Source organism: Podarcis filfolensis (genome assembly GCF_964270895.1).
Source record: "Podarcis filfolensis genome assembly, chromosome: 11".
Lineage (NCBI taxonomy): Eukaryota > Metazoa > Chordata > Lepidosauria > Squamata > Lacertidae > Podarcis > Podarcis filfolensis.
Genome location: NC_139613.1, coordinates 61642746 through 61660608, shown reverse-complemented (window position 1 = coordinate 61660608; position 17863 = coordinate 61642746). Strand labels below are relative to the sequence as shown.

At 48.9% G+C, this 17863-nt stretch overlaps 1 protein-coding gene across 7 annotated transcripts in view; it reads left to right on the top strand.

Moving 5' to 3' along the window:
- The first annotated feature begins 13737 nt into the window (after nucleotides 1–13737).
- The window catches only part of MAMDC2 (MAM domain containing 2), an 81524-nt gene continuing 77398 nt past the window's right edge, over nucleotides 13738–17863 (top strand). For 3 of the 7 annotated variants that reach the window (XR_014539785.1, XM_083576827.1, XM_083576824.1), the window contains exons 1-2: nucleotides 13742–13864; nucleotides 13986–14102. Coding sequence is in view for 5 of the 7 variants with exons in the window: in XM_083576827.1 (XP_083432953.1) it covers nucleotides 13834–13864; nucleotides 13986–14102 (148 nt within the window). In the remaining 2 variants the exon portion in view is untranslated. Of the gene's footprint in view, nucleotides 13865–13985; nucleotides 14103–17863 lie in introns of all 7 variants that reach the window. The other 4 variants (XM_083576828.1, XM_083576829.1, XR_014539784.1 and 1 more) reach the window with 4 other exon arrangements.

Genomic DNA, 17863 nt, shown 5'->3' with positions numbered 1-17863 from the left:
TCCCCATTTTCAAATTATGGAAATGCATTTTTGTTGCTGTGTTTGAGATTTTATGGCACCAAAACTTTAAAAACAGACGTTGTCATGTATCCCCCACAAGGGATACTTCATTCACTTTCATCTGTTGTTTAAGGAGGACAACTGACAGCACAATACTATACTTGTCTATTCTGAAGCAAGTGCCTTTGTGTTCAGTGGAGCTTAACTCCCACATGTGTTTGCTACATGAATTACCGTATTTTCTAGAGGTGAAGACTTATTTTGAAGCACTCAGTTCCTATTTCAAATAACAATTGGCACCTGAGAGCCAGATTAACAGATTACGAACAGACTGTGGAAGCAACTTTAATTTGTTTCACATATTGGTTATTATTCTGGAGCAGTGCTGTAGCGACGGGTTGGGGGCTAGCTGGGGTTTTTGCCCTGGGTGAAGCCTCCATAGGGGCGTCATTGAGGCTCCCAGCCGTGTGTGTGTGTGTACACATGTTTGTGTGTGGGGGGGTGTCAAACTGGGTCTTTGGCCTGGGTGAAAGAAAGCCTAGTTTTGACCCGTCCTGGAATATTTGTGTGCAGTGGCTCATCACTGCAGTACCGCAAATAAACCTCTGATTTCCTCCTTGCAGCAATACTGGAGGACAGGGGAGGAGGGAGCACATGAAGGTCAGGGTCCTACATGTCCAAATTGTCTCTAATAAATAAATCAGCTCTAAAACTTGTTATATGGGAGGTCATTGGGGATTGGGGACGGGGCTTTAGCTTCCGTTAATGATGTATTACCTACGGGACCGTCTCTCCCGGTATGCCCCACGGAGAGCCTCAAGGTCCATAGATAGCAACACCCCAGTGGTCCTGGGCCCTAAGGAAGTCAGATTACCCTCAACCAGAGCCAGGGCCTTTTCAACACTGGCTCCGGCCTGGTGGAACGCTCTGCCTCATGAGACCAGGGCTCTGCAGGATCTGATTTCTTTCTGCAGGGCCTGTAAGACAGAGTTGTTCCGCCTGGCGTTTGGCTTGGAGCCAATTTGATTCCCTCCCCCCTCTTTTTTTCTTTTTCCTTTCTCCTCCTGTGATGAGGCTGCATTTTAATATTTTAATGTTTCAATATTTTAAGTGTTGTATTTTAATTTTGTTTTTAAGTTGTATTCATTCAACTTGTTTTTATTATTGCTTGTTAGCCGCCCTGAGCCCGGCCTTGGCTGGGGAGGGCGGGGTATAAATAAAAATTATGATGATGATGATGATGCATTTGCGATTGTTTAATCATCAGTTTGGGTACATAATTACAAGACTGGACACTGAAATCAAGCTATTGCTATCTCAATCATGTGACCACTTTGAAATGTTTCATTCATCAATACTCTGGGACCAAGTGGATATCTAGGAAACAGAAGGGACCTTTAGAAGGGTCATCGTAATTCATGATGGCGGCGGCTGTGTTAATGCCATCCGCAGTTATCTGTTTGTCTTGACAATAAATCATCCTTTTTAATTAACTACGCTCACTGTGTTATCAAGCTGGGGACTGGACTCCTGACATTGCCCCTCCTAGGCACAACAAATTTGTCACAAAACATTTGTTTCTCATTTGTCATGCAAAGTTGGTATCTCAGCTTGCACTATTTTGCACATGAGAATAGAGGAAAACTCTCACACTGAAAAAGAAGTGCAGTAGGAGTATCAGTAAAGGCTAAAATGTAGTTGATGCTGCAGATTGACTGGTTCGGTGGCCATAAAACAAGCAAAAATGCCAGAGAAAGGTATACCGTACTTATACAGCATGGTCAAGCTATTGTAAACAGAATGGAAATACCATTTGTACACAGCACGTCAGGGAACTATAAGTTTCAATGAAGTGCAAGTAGCAGAAAATCCAGTGAGCCAGTTTCTTTAAGGAAGAAGTATGTGCAGATGCCTTGATTCTGAATGTATTGATAAACTGCATTGTGCAATTGTCTAAAGAATGATAGTGCTTCTAGAACTAATACCACCAGAATAGTTCATCAGAAATGTACGGTAATTAAAAACAAATATAGCTTCAATTAGATGGCTTTCTTTGTTGCTTACTTGCTAAATCTGGAATCCTGCACCCCGTTATTGAATATTAAATGCCATCAATGTTTACAGCTGTGCTTCTGCACACATAGATGTGTAAAAGGTTGTAGCCTCATGGTTTTGGTCTGTATCTGTTGTTCTGCTGTTGAAGCTTGCAGTGCAGCAATAAAACTGTTAGCACACTTGCAAAGCTAAGTAGAGCCTGGTATGATTTCAAATTGGATGGGGGACTATCCAGTGGGGCATGTTGATATTTCTGCATTTCAGGGGGTTGGACTAGATTACCCCGGGGTCCCTCCTAACTCTGCAGAACTATGATTAGCAACCTATTCCCTTATGACATTGTTGCATATTACAGTGGTACCTCGCAAGACGAATGCCTCGGAAGACGAAAAACTCGCAAGACGAAAGAGTTTTTTGTTTTTTGAGTTGCTTCGCAAGACGAATTTCCCTATGGGCTTGCTTCGCAAGACGAAAACGTCTTGCGAGTTTGTTTCCTTTTTTCTTAAAGCCGCTTGAAGAGGTGCAGTTGCGACGGACCGTGCTTCGCAGGACGAAAAACCGCGCAAGACGAAAAGACTCGCAGAACGAATTAATTTCGTCTTGCGAGGCACCACTGTATGTCATAGTTGAATCTCTACCAATACTTCACAAGATGATGAGAGACAAAGTCTGTTTTATAACGTGCAGAAAGGTGGTGGAGCTTGGGTCCAAAAATGCAACACATGTTTCTTTGGTGTGACACAGAAGACGTGCACAAACCGTGTGTCTGTGCAACCTAAACATGTCTATTTGTAACCGATGGGGAACCATTGAAGCTTGTGCCACAGAAGATCTGGCCCAACACTGCAGGAGAGGCGGATAAGGGAGTTCTCCTGCCTTTGCTGCAAGTGCTCTGTGAGCCTTGGTGGTTGAAAATAAGGGAAAAGGTAGAGGTTTTATAGAAGCAAGACTGAGCCCACTTGCCCTGTACTGTACATTGTATTGTGATGGCATTTCAATATGTAAACCATTGCGACTGGGAATCCCTAGTGCTACTCATTGTTGTCCACAAATACAGGGAGAGTTACTACTTTTTGCATAAGTATTCTCCACAGTCTCTCTGGATTTTTATTTTCTCTTGCTATTCTGGACTTTGTGCAATGGGACTTTAGCTCTAAGAGCCTCTAAAGTGATGGGTAACCTGTGACCCTCCAGATCTTGGACTGCAGTTGCCATTGTTCCTGACTGCGGTCCATGCTGGTTGGAGCTTATGGAGTTGGAGCTCAACAACATCTGGAGAGCCATAGGTTCCCCATCCCTGCTCTAGAGAATAACATACGTACATGTTCAAAAATCTGTTTTGCAGGCCATCTGGCATTCCTTGCAAAAAGTATGGAACGTGCTGCTACACTTAATATATCCCCAACTTACCAATATAGAGATTCACTGAGAATGTTATTCCTTGAATCAAGTACAGTAGAACTTGATCAAACAGTTCCGCTACCGGCAGTGTTGTCTTATTTCATCTTTTGGAGGCAACTTTACTGCACAGGAAGATTTCTTTTTCTAACTCACCCTGAGTAGGGAGAAATGCATTACTGACATTTTTAGTTTTCACTTAGCATTCAGTTGCATGTGGCTACGAATATACACTAGCAGGAGAGCAATTTGAGCACATTTGTCAAGCAAGTTCACAGTACAGCTTGTATCGTTTCCAGCATGCATTTGGCAGAACTGCAGCCCAGTTCATTAAAATAGTCACTCTATTGTATATACATTTTAAGCAGATGTCTGTTTTGTTTTGCCCTGAGCAAAAGCTGGCTAAGTGAGAGATCTAAGACAAATGCCAACACTATGCATCATCCTAAAAAACTGGGCTATGGGGAATATCCAGTAAATACATTAATAAAGTGGGCTGAGCTTTGGAAACCAGGTTTGAATATAGACAGTACACGTGAATAAAAGGGCATTGTTGTAGAGCACTGCATATGCATTTGTTTTGTGGGTTGTGGAAGAGTCTGTGTTTAAAATTAGCCAAATGGCAAGTCTGAACTAGCCCAACTGGGTGGTTTTAAAAAAACACACACTACAAAACTAGATTTTTTTTGCTTCTCGCTGATGCTAGGCAATGAGAAATTTAGAATATATTTAGAATTAAAAAATGTCTAATGGCATATCCTTTTGGAGAACAGGCAACTTGGTTTAAAAAATGCAAATGTGGATAGTACATTTTTACAAATGATACTGATACCACATTTTAAACATAAATATCTAACATAATTTGGTATGGAATCTAGAATTTGTGGGCATTGTTAATTCAGGATGAAAACTGCAAGAGATAGTTTACATTCAAATGTATGCTTCTTCAGTACCACAGAGAATATGTGGAGTGTGCAGATGTTTAATTGACTACATTTCTTCTTTAACCAGGTCAGGTTTGGGGGAAACACATTATCAAAGTGACAAAGGGAAAAAATGAACGGCTTCCCTTAAGGCAGATGGAATAGTGTTGTCTGAGCAGTCTGTATTGTAAGGCAATGTAGATGCTGTAAACCAGGGATCAGGAACATTGGGCCCTCCAAATGTCACTGAATTACAACTCCCATTAACCCTGGTCATTGGCCATGCTTCCTAGGGCTGATGGGAGTTGCAGTTAAGCAACAGCTGGAGGGCAAAAGCAATTCCCTACCCCTGCTGAAAATTGAACCCAGTTGAAATTCCTCCTTGATTATAAGCTCTTTAAAGTCTGCTGCCCTTATGAATATGACTGTAGAAATCTCTGTTTAAGCAGCAGGTTATTCAGTGAAATCTTGTACATGAGAAAAAGTGTCCTTTATTCAATTAGCCTTTCGGATGCTGATTGTTAGGGGAGCAAGCGCTTCTGATCCTTAAGCACATACATAGGATGATTCAGTTTGTCCTGCTTCCCCATAAGTCCACATAGGGTGCAGCCAGACAGGATTCCATCACATACCAGCAAATTCATGTCACACAATTATAGTTGATTGGGGAGGTCTTGCACAACAAACCTGCACCACTAAAATATTGGACTTTTTGCAAGACTGGCCCACTCATGAGTTCAGGTAAGGAGGCCATCTCAGCTGGCAGGATCCACCAGGGCAGCAGATCCTGTTGTTGTCCCCCCCCCCCCCCGCCCCACGGTCATGATATAGCAGCTCTTCCTTTACTCGTTCTTCCCTGGTGCCATTTTGAGGTCTGCTTTAGGTGCCAAAATGCCTTGGGCCAACCCTGATTTTTTGTGATAAGGAAAGTGAAGGAAAATGCACTGGGAAGTGTGAGGTAACACTTGCTCTGATGCCTCTGATGTATTGGGCCTCTGGTATATTTTGTACAGGTTTATTCCATTTTATTGCTTCCTGTTAATGTGGGCTATGGGATTAGTGATCAACAGATTGTTAGTTGCCCTTGAATAGCATTACAGTGGTACCTCGGGTTACATACACTTCAGGTTACAGACTCCGCTAACCCAGAAATAGTATACCTCGGGTTAAGAACTTTGCTTCAGGATGAGAACAGAAATCGTGCTCCAGCGGCGCAGTGGCAGCGGGAGGCCACATTAGCTAAAGTGGTGCTTCAGGTTAAGAACAGTTTCAGATTAAGAACGGACCTCTGGAACGAATTAAGTACGTAACCAGAGGTACCACTGTACTGAAATTCCCCAGTATCAATTTCAGTTCCCACCAGGAAGGGGAAATTTGGATTATTGTATTAATTTATAATAGTGAAATTGCTTTTTAAAAATAGTTAAAAGGTACTAAGAAAAAATAATCAGAGGAAACCGTTATTAAAGTCTTCCACCACCCCTACAGGAACAACACTGCGGCAATTCAGAGAGGCTATTCAATGGCAAATAAAAATCAGCTTGTGAATATTCTCCTAGCAATGACATGAGATGAGTCTTAATTTAAAGGCACAGGGAAAATCTAAATAGCAATTATCTTTTACTATAATAATAAAAAATAAATTTTAAAAACTACAAATCAGCTCAGGGCAGGGGGACATAGGAAGACAGCAAAGAAACACTAGATTGCCATGGACTTAGAAATGCTTTTTAGGGATACTCTGTAAAAAGTGAGTGAATAAAAGATGGCAATTTGAGAGGAAATGGCTCTTGTAGCACCAGAAGCAACCAGTTCTCCGTCCGATTTCTATGTTTCATTACAGAACCTCAAAGGCCTATTGTAAGGAAAGAGAGATTAGGCTGCAAATGCAGGACTGTGTTTACATATGCACAACTGAGAACTAGATTGCTGCCAGAGATGTGAAATATTTATACACATGCTTTATATTTCAGGTTCTTATCAGTGGAGACTGGGAGATACAGCATATGGCAAACCAGTTTCGATTTCCTGCAAAACATTCAGTTGTTTATCTTAAAAGCCTTTTGAGATAACTTAAAATGTTTGTGAGTTTATCACTCCAAGGCATTGTTGTTGTTTAGTCGTTTAGTCGTGTCCGACTCTTCGTGACCCCCTGGACCAGAGCACACCAGGCACTCCTGTCTTCCACTGCCTGGTCAAACTCATGTTAGTAGCTTCGAGAACACTGTCCCACCATCTCGTCCTCTGTCGTCCCCTTCTCCTTGTGCCCTCCATCTTTCCCAACATCAGGGTCTTTTCCAGGGAGTCTTCTCTTCTCATGAGGTGGCCAAAGTATTGGAGTCTCAGCTTCAGGATCTGTCCTTCCAGTGAGCACTCAGGGCTGATTTCCTTCAAAATGGATAGGTTTGATCTTCTTGCAGTCCATGGGACTCTCAAGAGTCTCCTCCAGCACCATAATTCAAAAGCATCAATTCTTCGGCGATCAGCTTTCTTTATGGTCCAGCTCTCACTTCCATACATCAATACTGGGAAAACCATAGCTTTAACTATATGGACCTAGAATCATAGAGAATCATAGAATCATAGAGTTGGAAGAGACCACAAGGGTCATCAAGTCCAACCCCCTGCCAAGCAGGAAACACCATCAGAGCACTCCTGACATATGGTTGTCAAGCCTCTGCTTAAAGACCTCCAAAGAAGGAGACTCCACCACACTCCTTGGCAGCAAATTCTACTGTCGAACAGCTCTTACTGTCAGGAAGTTCTTCCTAATGTTTAGGTGGAATCTCCTTTCTTGTAATTTGGATCCATTGCTCCGTGTCCGCTTCTCTGGAGCAGCAGAAAACAACCTTTCTCCCTCCTCTGTGTGACATCCTTTTATATATTTGAACATGGCTATCATATCACCCCTTAACCTCCTCTTCTCCAGGCTAAAAATGCCCAGCTCCCTTAGCCGTTCCTCATAAGGCATCGTTATACAGACCTTTATACAGTAGTATTCCCATGTAATGGATGTGTATTTTAAAAGACTCAGGAAGGGATGGATGCTGCGAAGAAGGCTATGCAAAAGAAAGAAAGTGTGAGATGGACTCTGTTAAGTTGTGGGTGAACATATCAGACAACACAGTGATTCTTCAACAGCTCTTGTTTATTCACAGACCAGAACTGAACTGAACTGAAGGGTTCAGCCAGCCTGCTTATAAAGAGCTCCACTAGAACACAACAGTAACCATTTTCTGTAACTATCCAATCACTGAACGTCACTTTCAATCCCTTATTTGCATATGTGGACCTGAGTGAAAACTATCTACAGTATCCCCCTGCTGGCCCAGGGTGAGAACTTCAGTACATAACACCCCTCCCCACCGAGATAAGGCATTAGTTACAATCATAATGGTTTCCTTATATACAGCACTACACGTAATGGTTCAATTAGGCATAAAAGCATATCGGTTAGATTTCACATACTTAGACCAACAGTGATACATGTCCAACAACATAGTCCTTTAAATAAGTTGGGCGCTTGGAAACTCTGCCAGACCGCCGGGGACTGGTAGCCAAATCCGGGGGGGGGGGCACACAATTCCTGCTGAGGCTGTGGTGCAACCCTAGGTGGCGTTGAAACCAAGTCCCCTGGATCCGCTGCTGTGGGTGGAACCTCCACAAGTGGAGTTGGCGGAATGTCAGGCACGGCAGTAGTCTTGAGTCTCTGGTAAGTCTGGCAGACCCGCTGAAGCAGCTTGGTTTGGCTCCACGCCGGCAGTTTGCGAGAGAGGTGTATGTGGAGCCTCACCATCTGTAAGTGTCTGCTCCGGAGCCACGAGCGCAGTTGGGGGCACCACGGTAGTGTCCAAGTCCCCAACCCTGCGCCTAAGCTGGTCTATGTGCCGGCGCCACAAGCGTCCATCTTCGAGTGCCACCTGGTACGAGCGAGGTCCAGTGACTCCCACTACTGTGGCTGGCACCCAAGGAATGTCCCCCACATAGTTCCGGGCAAAGACCTGGTTTCCTGGAACAAATGACCGTGGCGCGTTAGCACAGCCTGGGGGTTCAGCCACGGCAAAGTCCAGGTGCAGCCGGTCGAGTGGGGTCCTGAGGCGGCGGCCCATAAGCAGTTCAGCAGGACTCCACCCTGTGGCCGCATGAGGGGTGATGTGTTGCACGAACAAGTATTCGGCGACCCGCTCGTGCCAGTCTCCCCGGTCCAGGCGTGCCAGTGCCTCTTTTGCCGAGCGCACCATTCTCTCCGCTTGCCCGTTGCTGGATGGATGAAATGGTGCCATTAGGGCACGGCGGATGCCCAGTCCCAAAAGATACCGCTCAAAAGTGCCTGATGTGAACTGGGGTCCGTTGTCGGAGACAAGGACATCAGGACACCCATGCGTCGCAAAGAGGCCTCGCAGCACCCAGATGACGGCCTCAGTAGTGGTGGAGGGCATCAGGGCCACCTCCAGCCATTTGGAATAGGCGTCCACCACTACCATAAAGGTCCGGCCGTGAAAGGGGCCAGCCAGATCGATGTGCACCCTCGACCAGGGTGTCTTGGGCATCTCCCAGGTTTGTCCCTTAGCTGCTGGTGGCACAGGCCTAGATTCTTGGCACGCTTGACAGGCGGACACCCAGGCGGTGATGGCATCGTCCATGTTAGGCCACCAGACGTAACACCGAGCCAACGCCTTCATTTTGATGATTCCTGGGTGGCCAATGTGCAGAGCCTCAAGGACGCGTTGACGGAGTCTTTGGGGAATCACGACGCGGTCTCCCCACAGCAGACAGCTGTGGTGAGCCGAGAGTTCATGTTGTCTGGTTGCGAACGGCTGGAACTCCGATGCAAAAGGCCCTTGTGGCCACCCCCTCCATGCCCAGTTCAGCACACGGCTGATGGTGCAATCCTGGGCAGATGCGGAGGCCACAGTGGCAGCCGATATAGGCGCTGCTGGAAGATCCTCAATCAGGAGGAGCGATAGAGCAGGAGCTGGGTCTTCCACAAACACTGGGGGAGGGCAACGGCTGAGAGCGTCAGCATGGCCCATCAATTTCCCCAGGCAATGGACGAGCATGCGCAGCGAGAGGACCGGTGGAGTTGGTCAATCACCAGCAAGGAGGCCCAGGAGCGGGTTGTGGTCGGTGATGAGGTTGAAAGTTCTGCCGTAGAGGTATTCATGGAAACTCTTCACTCCAGCCACAAGTGCCAGTGCCTCCTTGTCGAGGTGGCTGTAATTCCGTTCCGTCAGAGATAGCGTCCTGGAAAAGTAGGCGAGCGGTGCTTCTCTTCCGTCTGGAAAACGGTGACTAAGGACAGCTCCGATGCCAAAAGGTGAGGTGTCGCAGGCAAGGACCAGCGGCCTGGCTTCACTGTACTGTACCAGCACACTGTCCGATGAAAGGAGAGCCTTGACCGCGTTGAAGGCCGCCGTCTCCCGATGATCCCAGGACCAAGGTGTCTTCGTGCTGAGGAGTCGGTGAAGAGACTCAGCCACCGTGGCTTTGTGGGGCAGGAACATGTTATAAAAGTTCAGCAGTCCCAGGAACGCCTGCAACTCCGTCTTGTTCTTTGGGATGGGGGCCTGCTGGATAGCGCGGATCTTGGATGTCGTTGGGTGAAGGCCGGAGGCGTTGGTAAGATAGCCCAGGAACTCCACCTGTGGAACAGCGATCTGGCACTTCTCCCTCTTTACCTTGAGCCCGGCCTCCTGGAACCTGGTCAGCACGGCACGGAGGCGCTCGAACAGCTGCTGGTGTGAGTCTGCGGACACCAAGACGCCATCGAAATATGGCACCACGCCCAGAAGCCCTTGCAGGAGATGCTCCATAAGGCTTTGGAAGATGCCAGGAGCCACACTCACCCCAAACTGCAAATGGTGGCAACGAAATGCCCCTCGGTGGGTGACGATTGTCTGGGCTTCAGCGGTGGCATTATCGACAGGCAGTTGTTGATAGGCTTGGGCAAGGTCCAGCTTAGCGAAGACCTTACCCTCACCCAGGGAATGCAGCAGGTGTTGAACAACAGGAACCGGGTAAGCATGCTGCTGAAGTGCCTTGTTGATTGTGCACTTGTAGTCAGCGCAGATTCTCACCGACCCGTCTGGCTTGACAGGCGTGACGATGGGGGTTTCCCACTTGGCACGCTCAACTGGCTCCAAAACTCCTTGGGCGATCAGCTTGTCCAGTTGTTCGTCCACCTTAGTCTTGAGAGCAAAGGGAACCTGGCGTGGCTTTAGCTTGATGGGGGCGACTTGTGGATCAAGGCTAAAGGAGATGGGCGTACCTGTATATTGACCCAAAGTGCCGCCTAAAACCTTGGCAAAGTCTTTGACCAGACCCTCCGTCTCTGCGTTAGAGATGTAGTTGATGCTGGTGACTTCCAGGCTGAGGGCATCAAACCAGTCTAGCCCTAGGAGGCTTGGCCACTGCCCTTCGACCACCACCAGTCGGAGCAGGCCCGAAAAGTCCTTGAAGGCAATCCGGAACCGGCCAACGCCTACCACGGGAATGTCGTTTCCCTGGTAGTCTCTCAGGTGTACATGGTGAGAGTCGAGTTGCCTTTTGGACACTCTGGGTACCAGTCTTTTGATGGTGCTCCAAGACACGATGGACAGGGCAGACCCGGTGTCGATCTCCATGTCACATGGAGCTCCTTCAATGAGCACCGTGACGTTCAGCTTGCATCGCGTATGCGAGTCAGTTTGGCCAATCGTGGTTCCGGACGGGCAGCGGCAGTTGGTGAGAGCGAAACAGCTTTCCTTGGCGGACTGGAGTGAAGACTTGGACTTGCAAGTCGGTGGATGGGGGGTGTCGGACAGAGCCGATCGGCAGACCTTAGCGATGTGGCCCCTTCTGGAACACTTCTGACAGATGGCGTCTCTGAATTGACACTTGGCACGGGAATGGTTGCCTCCGCAGCCGGCACATTCTGATTGGCCCTTGGACTTCTTTTGGAACTTCCTGCGCTCCTGCTTTGTCTGGTGCGTGCCATCGTCTTCACTGGAGAATGCCCCGTCACTGCTGGCCTCTTCATGATGCACTGGAACTGGCTTCCTAGCAAGACGCGGGCTGCTGGCCTTGCAGATCTCCTGGGCCAATGGCTTTCTGCAGCGTGAGGTCTGGCTTGGCGAGGAGACGCCGTTGCAGATGGATGTCCCGGACCCCGCAGACGATTCGATCCATCAGGGCATCGTCTAAGTCTCGGAACTCGCAGTGCATTGCAGCCTGTCGGAGGGCAGCAGTGTAGTTGTTAATTGACTCCCCCTCTGCCTGGTTCCGGTGGTAGAATGCATGGCGGGCAGCAATCTTAATAATAATAATTATTATTTTTATTTATACCTCGCCCTCCCCAGCCAAGGCCGGGCTCAGAGTGGCTTACAAGCAATAATAAAAACAAGTTGAATGAATACAACTTAAAAACAAAATTAAAATACAACATTAAAATATTGAAATATCAAAATATTAAAATGTAGCCTCATCGCAGGAGGAGAGGAAAGGAAAAAAGAAAGAGAGGAAGGGAATCAAATTGGCTCCAAGCCAAAGGCCAGGAGGAACAACTCTGTCTTACAGGCCCCTGCGGAAAGAAATCAGATCCTGCAGGGCCCTGGTCTTATGAGGCAGAGCGTTCCGCCAGGCCGGAGCCAGAGTTGAAAAGGCCCTGGCTCTGGTTGAAGCCAATCTAACTTCCTTAGGGCCTGGGACCACTAGGGTGTTACTATTTATGGACCTTGAGGCTGTCCGTGGAGCATACCAGGAGAGGTGGTCCCGTAGGTACAAGGGTCCTAGGCCGTGAAGGGCTTTAAAGGTCAAAAGCAGCACCTTAAATCTGACCCTGTACTCTGCTGGGAGCCAGTGCAGTTTGAAAAGCACTGGGTGAATATGCTCCCATGGCAGAGACCCCGTGAGGAGCCTCGCTGCAGCATTCTGCACCCTCTGGAGTTTCTGGGTCAGCTTCAAGGGCAGCCCCGCATAGAGCGAATTACAGTAGTCAAGCCTGGAGATGACCGTTGCATGGATCACTGTGGCCAGGTCGGGGCGGGAAAGGTAAGGGATCAACTGCTTGATGCGGCGAAGGTGGAAAAATGTCGCCTTGGCTGTTGTTGTAACCTGCACCTCCCTGGAAAGGGAGGTGTCAAGGATTACACCCAAACTCTTAACGGAAGGCAATGGCACTAATTGGGCCCCCGCAAGAGAAGGGAGTTGGTCCCTCATCCCCATGCCATCCCGACCCAGCCAGAGGACCTCTGTCTTCAAAGGATTTAGTTTCAATCGGCTCCCACGAAACCATCCAGCCACAGCTTCCAAGCATCTGGTCAGTGTGTTCGGGGCCGAGTCGGCTTGGACGGCTTTGGTGCATAGTGGTCGCGGAGCTTCTCTTGAATCGTGTCCCATGGTGCTGCCTGGACTGCTTGAGGCGCAACCAATGCTCGGGTCGTCTTGAACACCTCGGGCCCACAGAGGCTGAGGAATAGGCCCCGCTTACGCTCCTCTGACACTTCCGTCAGCTCGTTGGCTTGGAGGTAGCAGTCGAACCGAGCGAGGTAGGAGTCCCATGATTCAGAGGCTGGCGCAAACGGCGGTAGAGGCACAAGTGAAGCCATGATTCCGATGCCGGCGTGAAGGGCGATGGCTGGAAGACAGTACTCTAGCCAGAACAGTCAACTCCGAATTGGTTCTGTTCAGTGATTTCGCTCAATGATTCAGCTCAGTGATTCAGCTCAGTTCAGAGGATGGCCGCATCTGGCTGTGCTCTGATGTCCATCAATCCCAAACTCGTCGCCAGTGTTAAGTTGTGGGTGAACATATCAGACGACACAGCGATTCTTGAAACAGCTCCTGTTTATTCACAGGCCAGAACTGAACTGAACTGAAGGGTTCAGCCAGCCTGCTTATATAGAGCTCCACTAGAACGCAACACTAACCATTTTCTGTAACTATCCAATCACTGAACGTCACTTTCAATCCCTTATTTGCATATGTGGATCTACAGTATCCCCCTGCTGGCCCAGGGTGAGAACTTCGGTACATAGCAGACTCTGCAAAGGTTGAAAAGAAAGGCATGAAACCGAGATGATGCTCTCGAACAAGCGCCCCCCGCCCCCCCGAGGCGCAGACCAAGCCGGGCTGCAAGTCCTCCGAGCCCCCGCCCGCCCGGGAAGTGGCGTTTCCTCCGGGAAGTGCTGCCATTCCCAGCCCCGCGTCGACCCTGCGCTTCTGGGGCACTGGCGGGGGGCAGCTGGACAGCCCCCAGGGAGACCTGGGCGGGCGCCTCGCCGCCTCGCCGCCGGCCGGGCAGCAGCTGCTGGGCTGGCGGGCCGCCTTCCTCCTCCCGCCGCCGCGGAGCCAAGCTCAGCCCTCTTCCCTCCTCCGCCCCCTCCAGCCCGCCGGCCTTTTAACGCCGCTTCTCCCTCGGCGCCTCGGGGCGGGCCAGCCTTTCCTCGCCGCCGCGCCTCTCCTTCCTCCGAGGGACGCGATGCTGCTGCTGGGTCTCCTCGCGGTGCAAGGTAAGCAGGTGCGAGAGAGCCGGCCCGGCCGCCGCCGCCGCCGCCGCCGCTCTCCCCGGGCCGAGCTGGGGCTTCTCCGGGCTCCTCCCGCCGACTGAGCGCGCTCGCTTTGTCCCCGCAGCCTTGCGCGTCTCCGGAGCCCTGCGCCTCCCGCCCGCCGGCTCGTGCGCCTTCGACGGCAGCGCCTGTGGCTACGCGTCCGAGCCGGCGACCCTGCCGTGGACCCTGAGCGAGGAAGGTAAGGAAGATGCTCCCGCTTCCCGCTCTGCCTCTCCGGCTCAAAGATGGCAGAGGAAGGGACCGACCTCTCGCTTCCCCGTTGCGAAGCCTCCGAGAAGAGACGTCTGGTCGAAGCCGGGGAGAAAGCAGGCTTCTCGCCGCCGCTCCAAGGCTCTGGGACCCCTCTGGGACCCCTGGCAGCTTCTCCAGGGAAAACCCCTACAGCTCTGGTTAAGCCATACAAGAAGAGCGCAGACTAGATCCCATCCAAGGGCTAACCTAACGAAAATGCTTTGGGAACTTCAGAGCACTAGTCTGCTGTAAGGCTTGTTTAAAAAGTTTAAAGAAAGTTTTCAAAAGCCCTCTTTAGTTGTTCAGTACAAAACACATGAAGGAGCACCCAAGACTGCTCCAGAGGGCTCTGCCTCCAGACACTGACATACATTTTGGGGGGGTATTAATATTTTGCTGAAATAATTTGAATTACCTATAAAGAAGTAAAGTGATGCAGAAAAAAGAAAAAAAGGGGGAAAGTGTAGATTCATGTCGGCTGTGCTGCATCATTTGGAAAGGGAGACTAGTGCATGTGCAGATGCACATAAGTAGGGTTTCCTTCAACGGGGAGGGAAAGGTTACTGTGTGCACATTGGCATCTAGCTAATGCTTTTTTAGAAGTCCCTTTCAAATGTCTGAAAAGGGTGAAAATGCTTTGCAGAATAAAAAGATTATTTATGACATACATACACACAAAGTGAAACCAACAAAACATCCTAAAATCCTAACAGAGAAAAATAAAAGCAGCAGAAAAAATACCACCAGTACTCTCCAGAAAAGAATGTATACCCAAAAGCTAGGTGGAATGAGTGTTTCTGCTTTTTGAATCCTGTTTCCAGGGAAAGCCTGGAGCTACCAGTGAAAAGGCCCTGCTCCAAGTACAAGAGTGGCTGGTGAAACCCAGCCAGATGGGCGGGGTATATTATTATTATTATTATTATTATTATTATTATTATTATTATTACATAACAACCTAGCATCCAAAAAGGATGAGAAGCAATTGTCTGGGGTGGGAGGAACCATTTTGTTGAAAACATTCCATGAGATCTAAAGCTTTTAACTTTCTACAGTGGTACCTCAGGTTAAGAACTTAATTCGTTCTGGAGGTCCATTCTTAACTTGAAACTGTTCTTAACCTGAGGTACCACTTTAGCTAATGGGGCCTCCTGCTGCTGCCACACAATTTCTGTTTTCATCCTGAAGCAAAGTTCTTAACCCGAGGTACTATTTCTGGGTTAGCGGAGTCTGTAACCTGAAGCGTCTGTAATCCGAGGTACCACTGTATTTGAAAGTGTTATGCAACCTGACTGCTACAAAAGTGTTGTTGTCTGCCGTGGAGGGACAAGGTGGTGGTGAAGTTTGGGCTGTTTGGCAGAACCAGTGGGAAAACCAAGTTGGCTCTGTCAGTGCATCCACATGGCCCTGGCTCCTCCTCCTCAGTACCATCCAGGTAGGCCAGGTGTGGGGAGCCTCTGGCCCTTCAAATGTTGCAGAGGTACCCTTCCCAGCATCCCTGGCCACTGGCTATGCTTCCTGGGGCTGATGAGAGATGCAGTTCCGCAAGCTCTGGAGGGCTAAAGGTTCCCCACACCTGAGGCAAGCTATGGCAACGCCAGGGTCAGAAGAGTGTGCCCCACCATACTGGCCACTACTGCTCTTCTGTGGGCAGCCCCCCACCAAGCATGTCAGGGGCTCCATAGCCTCTCATGCTTGAGAAGATGCAGAATCCTTTTCAACCCGAGAGCCATATTCCCCCCGGAATGAGCAACGATTTGGGGGCCACATGGCAGTGGTATGCTGAGGCAGAGGGACAGCAAGCATCAATCTTACCTTTCTGTGGTAAGTAAGTTCCTATATGTAATTCTTGCAGCCTTTTTTATACCCCCCCCCCAAATCCAGGCACACAAGGTGTTAACTTGGAATCATAGAACGGTAGAGTTGGAAGTGATCCTGAGGGTTACTTAGTACAACTCCCTGCCATGCAAGGGGGACACATCATAGCCAGGCAAGAAGACTCCTGGAGGATGTGGAACGGACGGTGGAGGTTGAGGAGAGGGCATGGCCTGAAGAGAGACCCAGGCAGGACCGTAGTGGGGGCTCAGGGGCCATAGCCCCGGGCACACAACTTTTAGGGAGTGCAAGCCAGGCGCCCACACACAGGGATTCCTGTCCTACCCTGCCCCACCTGGTTCTGGGGGTCTCTGGGCCCCAGAGCCCAGTCTGGCCTCACCTCTGTGTCCCCAGGCCCCTCACTGGAGGGCTGCCTGGCCAGCGTTGGGGGAGAGTTGCCTCCAAGGGCCGCGTCTGCCAGCCGGGCTCCCTGTGAGGACAGGCTGGCAGTGCACCGCCGCCCCTCTAGGCTCCAGTGGCAAGGGCTGGGCTGGCACAGTGGGTTCTGTTCACCCTCCGTGTCCCGCACCTGCCCGGCGTGTGTGTGTACGCTGCCCCAGGCGCCAGCGAGCGACGCAACACTGCTGGTCCCAGAGACAGGGAGGGAGGTCTGGAAGGCTGCATTTCGCCCTTAGGCCTGGGCTTCCCCAGCTCTGTTCTAGAGACTGACATGGGATTGCTCTGAATTGATGCACTTGTATTGTACTGTTTCAGACATTTATTGTACTTTATTTTAAGGACAGTTCAAGTACATCCCTCATAAATTAATGTATTTTTTATTTTAAAAACCTGGTGCAAGCCATTTGTTTATTTATTTTATGAATCTCTTCCCATGAGAAATCCCAAAGCAATTTTCAATAAACCAATCTATATAAAATAGTTACATAAAGAAAACAGTTAAAGAATTCCATATATAAGGACAATTTTAAAAATGTAAATATAGAAAGTTTAAAACAACAACAGCACATACATTAACATCAATTCAAATCCAAGACAGGTACCATCTTTAGGAGGCCTTGAAAAGACAATAGAGAAGACAACTGTCAAATATGCAGTGGGCGCCATCAGGACCAGGTGGGAAAGAGGAGAGGACTCTTAACCTTAACTCTTTTCTCAACCCAGAGTGTGGCAGCTGGAGAAAGGTGAATTCCTGAGTTCTTTAAGAAAGGAGTGGAAAGTAAAACAGCCAATTGTAAGAATCTAAGGTACTACTGCACTTGGAATGTTTCACCTCAGAAAAGGAAATTGAGTTCTGGTCCCCTTGCCTCAAAAAGCAGCTCTCCAGTGAGGCATGGCAGCAACATGCGGAACACTTCAGTTTAGAGAAAAGTGAGTAAGAGAAGACATGATAGAGGTGAATGAATTGCGCGGTAAGATGAAAGTGCTCTCTCTGTCTCTCATAATACTGGAACGTGGGGACACCAAGAAGGCTGAATGTTGGAAGTATCAGGACAAAGAAAGTGTTTAGCATATAGCTGGACTATAGAATTCACTCGCACAAGAGGTGTGATGGCCAGCAGCTTGAATGGCTATAAACGATTAGACAAATCCATGGAGGATAAGGCTGTAAGTGGCTGCTCCACTTTTGGAGGCAGTGTGACCTCCATAGACCAGGTTCCAGGAGTTGCACTCAGGTCCTGCTTGCAGGCTTTCCATCAGCATGTGGTTGGTCACTGCACACCTAATGCTGGACTACATGGGCCACTGGCCTGATCCATATAGACCACTAAGCATTAGCAAGTAGTGTAAACAATAAAATTGCAAAAAAGAAGACAGGTAAAAACAGTTTTCCAAAAGACGTTTGGTGCCTCCTTGAGTCAACTCATCCTTCTGGGA